The sequence below is a fragment of the Sinocyclocheilus grahami genome, unplaced genomic scaffold, assembly GCF_001515645.1.
Source record: "Sinocyclocheilus grahami isolate Dianchi unplaced genomic scaffold, SAMN03320097.WGS_v1.1 scaffold514.1, whole genome shotgun sequence".
NCBI classification, from domain to species: domain Eukaryota; kingdom Metazoa; phylum Chordata; class Actinopteri; order Cypriniformes; family Cyprinidae; genus Sinocyclocheilus; species Sinocyclocheilus grahami.
The window spans coordinates 662038-668198 of record NW_015505693.1 but is presented as its reverse complement, the minus strand read 5'-3'; the positions used below and the strand labels follow the sequence as shown (position 1 = coordinate 668198).

General features: G+C 40.6%; 1 protein-coding gene across 3 annotated transcripts in view; it reads left to right on the top strand.

The window, feature by feature from the left end:
- Positions 1 to 1660, top strand: part of LOC107554819 (ATP synthase subunit delta, mitochondrial-like) — a 6479-nt gene extending 4819 nt beyond the window's left edge. Inside the window, exons 3-5 of one of the 3 annotated variants that reach the window (XM_016237450.1) lie at positions 156 to 244; positions 1302 to 1437; positions 1555 to 1660. In XM_016237450.1, the coding sequence (XP_016092936.1) occupies positions 156 to 244; positions 1302 to 1424 (212 nt within the window). In that variant the 3' untranslated portion in view covers positions 1425 to 1437; positions 1555 to 1660. Of the gene's footprint in view, positions 1 to 155; positions 245 to 1301; positions 1438 to 1529 lie in introns of all 3 variants that reach the window. The other 2 variants (XM_016237451.1, XM_016237449.1) reach the window with 2 other exon arrangements.
- The last annotated feature ends 4501 nt before the right edge of the window (positions 1661 to 6161 follow it).

Sequence of the window (6161 nt, the reverse complement as noted above, 5' to 3'; positions counted from 1 at the left end):
ATACACTGATTCCTTTAGTAGACAACCTTTAGTTTTAGAAATTCATCCAGAAGGGGTCAGGCTTGTCCTACAAAGGAGAGCCTTTTCTAGCATCAACGACATAACTCTTGAACTCTCATCCGTGCTTGAGATTAAATGCGGTTTGTGCTTTGCAGTGAGCAGCGGATCAGTCACCGTCAATGCCGACTCTTCAGTGCAGCTGCTGGCGGAGGAGGCTGTTCCTCTGGACGGCCTGGACCTCGCAGTGAGTCCCTGCTATGCTGTTATCTCAACGCAAGGAATAATTGGAAAACTCATTCAAGCATGGCTCTGTTCTCCACTTTTCACACTCCCAATACATTCCTGATGTATTTTTTTTTAGTTAGAAATGCATCGCATTATGGAATAAAAATGGGTTACGAGTGCCATTTCAAGAATTAAAAGGACAGGTGTTTTGAGTTTTCATAATACTAGAAAACAAAGACTGTTTAGAATATAATAGAGGATTGTTTAATGAGTTTAAATCTGTATAGCCGTGCCGTATTTGAAAGAACTGTTTCGAAAACACCCTATTATCTGTCTACTTGCCTTTGTAGTCACCCGTTTATAGGATTATCATTTAAATCTAGCATTTGAAACTATATCAAGCCACCCTTTGATTGTATTCATGCTATTTATCCTCCACACTACATCATTAAATAGAAATACAACGGTCTTCATTTTCTGTTAGTCACCGCTTTCTCAGAACGAGTCAAACATTCGGAATGACACACCGAAAATGAGCTCATTCCAAAGGGGATGTTCTCGGACATGCCCTTTTTCCGACATGGAATAAAGAGCACTTTCGGGTTCATTCCACATAAATAGGCTGCTTTTTATTCTTCCTAGAGATAGTTGTGCTTGGGGGCCTCGCTGGTTAATAAGGAAGGAAAGGTCAGTCACCGTTGAAGTGGTGCAGATGTGTCAAATCCCCACTGAGAGACCTTTAACTCCCAGCAATGTTTGGCCTTTACACTGTGTAATCGCCACTGTGACAAATGTCCTTCACAGGAAAGAGGCCACGTTTATTTTCTCACACTGTTGAGAAAATGGCCGCGCTAGTCTAGAATGTGGCTCAAGTAGCAGTAGCATTGATTTTTAAGGCAAAGATGAGTTTTCTCACTTATAAGGTGCTTCAAGATATTGAAGTTCTTGGATCTGTACTACACTGGCACCTTTTATAATGTCAGATGTTATAGATTGAATTGTCGCCCGATACATCAGTGTCAAGATTACAGTGAATGTGTGAACCAAATGTCAGGAGTGCCATGTCTTTTGTGCAGGCGGCGAAAGCGAACCTTGAGAAAGCCCAGTCGGAACTGGGGGGCGTTTCAAATGAAGCAGCCCGGGCTGAGGTTCTGATCAGCATAGAGGCAAACGAGGCAATCGTCAAAGCATTGGAGTAAACGATTTGGGTTGGTATGTACACATTTTAGACATATGCAGGACCCACACACATTATACAGTATAATTAATGTTATTTATGGCAAATTTCTCATTTTGTTTCTCAGTAGATTATTCTGTCGGTTTGAAAAGGTCTCCGGCTTTGTCTGTTCCCCATCCCAGTGAAGTCAAAAACCGCAAGACTTAACTGCTTGCTTTGTACAGTGGATGAAATTAACAATAAATTTATTTGAAATAACACACTGTGTCACTTTAATGTTCTTTGTCTTTCACAAAATTAATTTAAGCTGTGTTTGCTGGCTATGAATTTGTTTGATGATGAATGCAGTACTGTTCATGACAGAAAGGGGGCAGTGTGGTACTGTTCAAACCTCCAAGCCGTTTGCCAAGGAAACTGGAGCGAATCAATTCATCTTTATTATTCAGTCAATGGCACTATTTTTGTACAAAATATTCTATTTTTACTCCATTATTTTTTCCCCCCGCATTTTCAAGCCTTGTAGCCATTATGCTAATTGTCAGTGTAAACAAGTTGTATTCATATGCATTTTCTAGATCCCTAAAAACTGATAAACAATTGGCTTAAGGCACTCATAAGCCACAGCTACAGAGTTAGAAATACAGCTAGTCTATGCAGCCAGAAAAAACATCCTACAGACTGGACATTGTGGTGTAAAAGTCTAAAATTTGCATACAGGGTAATTTTACATGGACGCTCCAGAGCTTATAAGCATGTGCTGACTGGAGTTTTACGAGACTAAACCACATGCGTCTTTATGAACGTCAGACGTCTATTGTGGCAACATGCTGCAGCTTGCTCCAGTAGCACATGCACAGAATTGGCAGTGAACAAGAAAGGAGTCATTCTTTGTTGCGAGAAGTTGTTTTTTGGGTGATAAGCTCACTAGTTTGTCTAAATTGTTCCTTGCACTGCATAACTTACATATAGGCACATAACTTATGTCTACTGAATATTTATGATGAAATGTTTTTAAAAAGTTGACTAAATAGCATGCAAACCATAGCTAACAATGAAGATTTATGGCAAATTTGTACTTTTTTCACATTCTGGTTGTCAAAAATCTGTTGCAAAGACTGAAATAAGAACCACAAGGTTCTATTTTTGTCACACAATGTTTCCCTTGTTGCCATATTTTGTTCCTACAGCTCGAGTGTGAGTATAGCCTCTATTCTTAAACTTACTCTAGTTCTAATTACCGTTCTGCAGTCTTGAGAAAGGACAGTTTTTAGGTCAGAAGTCCTGCCCTAGCAAAAACTCTTCATAAAAATTTTATAAACCTCTGTATGCAGATATGCAACTTTAGGAACAAGATGTCCTGCATCAAGGGTTTTGAAGAAACAGTATCCCAGATTGGTACAAAATGATCTAGCAATGTCCATTGTAATAATATTTCAATTTATTACAATTATCACAAACACTGGTTTGCAAAGCAAATAGTTGTACTATTTATTGCACTTTGTTATTCTTCTGGTTATTTACTTATAATGACTAATGAATCAGAACCCTCATGCAAGAAAATAGCTTACTTCTGCATTGCAAATAAAGTGGCTAGGACATTAGGGTGCTTTCACACCTGTAGATCGACTGCTTTGTTCCGAAATGGATTAAAATGATTACAATGTTGCTTTTTATTCTTGGTGCGGTTCGCTTTCACACGGCAAAGTTTCTAAATGGACAAAATTTGTTAATACATGTCACGCGCGAGTAAACTGTTCTCTCATTGGTCAAAGTTCCACGGTTTATTTTCCGGGATTCCACTGAGCTGTCACGGCTGTCATCCGTCCGGATGGAACGACAACAGCTCTTTTCTTTTTTTTTGTATCAACCTTATATTAATTTATCATTTTGAGCAGGAGTCCAGGATTCATCTGTAAAACATTTTTAAAATGCACCTACTAGGAAGAAGAGCAATAAGGCGGCATTATAAAATGAGAAAGTGCGCCTTTTTATTTTGAATGGCGAAGACTCTCCCACAGACATTCACAGGTTCATTTTGAAGTATTATCAAAACAACAAAGCTAATGCTTTTCATGGAACTTACGTAATTACCCATCATACATTGTGATATAGCCTGGTTCGTTGGTCCGTTAGATCGGATTGCTTTCTCACTACAACCGAACCGCTCCAGAGTTAGTTTTCAATCGAGCCGAGACCACCTCGTTCAGGCGATCTTGTACCGATTGTTTTGGCGCGGATCCGAGTGCAGTTGCCGTGTTCACATATGCCCAAACGAACCGAGTTATGGGGGAAATGCGCCAGGTTCCGAAACAACGAGCCAGGTGTGAAAGCACCCTCTGTCCAGTTCTGCAACCTTCATGCAGTTTAGTTCCAATCTGCTTCAATGCAGCTGCCCAAAGACTTTGGTTAGATGGTTCAGGTGTGTGTAAATGTCTAACCAAACCAGTGCTGTCCAATCCTGCTCCCAGAAGTCAAATTTAGCTTCAACACACCTGTCTGAAAGCTTCCTTAAGACCTTGATTAGCTGGTTCAGGTGTGTTTAATTGGGGCTGAAGCTAAACATATCTGAAAGGTGGCTCCCCAAGAGCAGGATTTGACACTCTTGAGCTGAACTCTGCAGGAATGGTGTTCCCAGAGAAGAATGGGACACCTCTCTTGCTTAGGTGTAAAATTCATGCTTCAGATGTTTGTAGGAAGACGGGACAGTTGTAAGAAAGTGCTGCTTTAAGCTCTGACCTTGTTTCGCTTGCAGTCTGCACCGCTTCAGACTCTCGGGTGGCTGCGAGATACTGCATGCAAGCTGGGAGTGGGCGCAGAGGCCTGACACTCCCGCCTACACAGGCATACGGACCAGCGCAGATCTGCGACCAGTTCTGCAGTTACTGGAACTGACTAAGGCTGGAGTTCCGAGAAATGCAGCTGGTCTTAGGTCAGTCGTTTATGGCTGTTTCTCGATGTAGACCCTACACCACATCCTTTTTTTTTTTTTATCGCTGTCACCCACACATGCATAGGTGTCTACAAATAGAACCTAGAGCAAGCTGCAAATCCACAGCACACCTCAAAACCTTTTGGTTGAACTTTGTCAGCTTTGCTCTAGTGATAAGCATCTTGATTGACATTTCAAGTAATCAATTGTACATGTGGACATTTAGGATAGCATCCCCTCATAGCTCTTTCATAACAGTCATATTGAATATACTTCCTGTTAGGCATTTTGCTTGTGGTACTGAACAGAATAGCTAAAATTATGACTCCCCTGGTCTTTTTTTTTTGGCTGGTTACCATTGACCAGTTAGTCCCTGCTAGTCAATGTCGTAAGTAGACCATCTGGCTGCATATATCTTTCCAGAGAGATTAGTCACCTGGCATTTACTTCCGTTAGTTCAAGCTTACCAATTGAGGTGAATGGGAATGTTAACGGCTAACTCTGTATTATTATTATAGACACGTTTGGTTCGGAACGCAAACACACATAATCCTTCACAAACCATGTCAGACAGGTAGGACACACTTTTTAATTATTGCTTGCAAATAAACCCTGTTACTGCTGCAGTAAAGCAAAGGTTGTGCCAAGTCTTTGTATCTCCCTCAGGTTAACAGTGATGTTTGTGGCGGTCTTGCGTTCCACCAAGCAAAGTGTCACATTCCAGAAGGGTGAGGTTGTTAAATCGGTTGACTGGGAAAGCGAGGGTGAGGCGTGGGCACTGGGGTCTCTCACAGAGTGAAACCCTGTACACAAACTCTACAGTACGGTTTTTGGAAAACCATGTTTGACTGCTCATAATATGTCCATTCATATTGTGTACTGTAAAGGTTTAAACAATGTCTGTGTCCAGAGAACCTGAGGTGCATTAATTTTGAGGAGGCAGTGAAACTACCTTTGTAAGGTGCATCAAGAAATGACTGACAGTTCACAAAACCTTCCTCCTAAACTTGCCAGAATCCAAAGGCTTTCTGTGCAGTCTCCAGCATATGAATCCATGTCACCTCGAAGCGTCTAGTCTTAAACTTACCAATCAAAAAACACTTTCCCTTGCCGCCCCAATCACCTTTTCCCACGTAAGGTATCCAGTTGGAAAACAGCTCATATTTTTCCCCTTAAGTGCAAAACATTGCCTCTTAGAATGCATTACATTAGTAGAATCAGCACTGCATGGAAAACAATTGGGGGGAAAACCCAGTTGTCATACAGACATACTATTTCCCTAAAAAGGTAAACTCGCACGTCTGTGCATGAATCTGTACTCTCTTAAAAATAAAGGTGCTAAATAAAGAACCATTTTTGGTTCCACAAAGAACCATTCAGTCAAAGGTTCTTTAAAGAACCATTTCTTTCTTACCTTTTTGTAATCTGAAGAACATTTTTTCACCACAAAGAACCTTTTGTGAAACAGAAAGGTTCTTCAGATGTTAACGGTTCTTTATTTGATACAATGTAGGCTACTGTTTAAAAAAAAAAAACAGGAGCTAACTGGCAGTAGTAGTGTGAAAATGCCTTGTGCTAGCTGTATTTTTGTTTTCTTCTTACCTCTGTGGCACTACTGTCCTCTGCTGCAGAAGTTGAATTTAAACCTTTTGAAAAGAGTTCGGTTAATTTTACGCATTTAGCAGCGTCTGACTTAAGAGCCCTTTTTTTGCTTTCTCAAAGTTCATCTGCACCGCCTTTCCTTTTTTACGGTCCATTATCTAGCTTTTACTGAAAATTAGCTCGTGTTGCACTCTCTCTGATGACGTGCTTGATTTTGAATGAACCGTT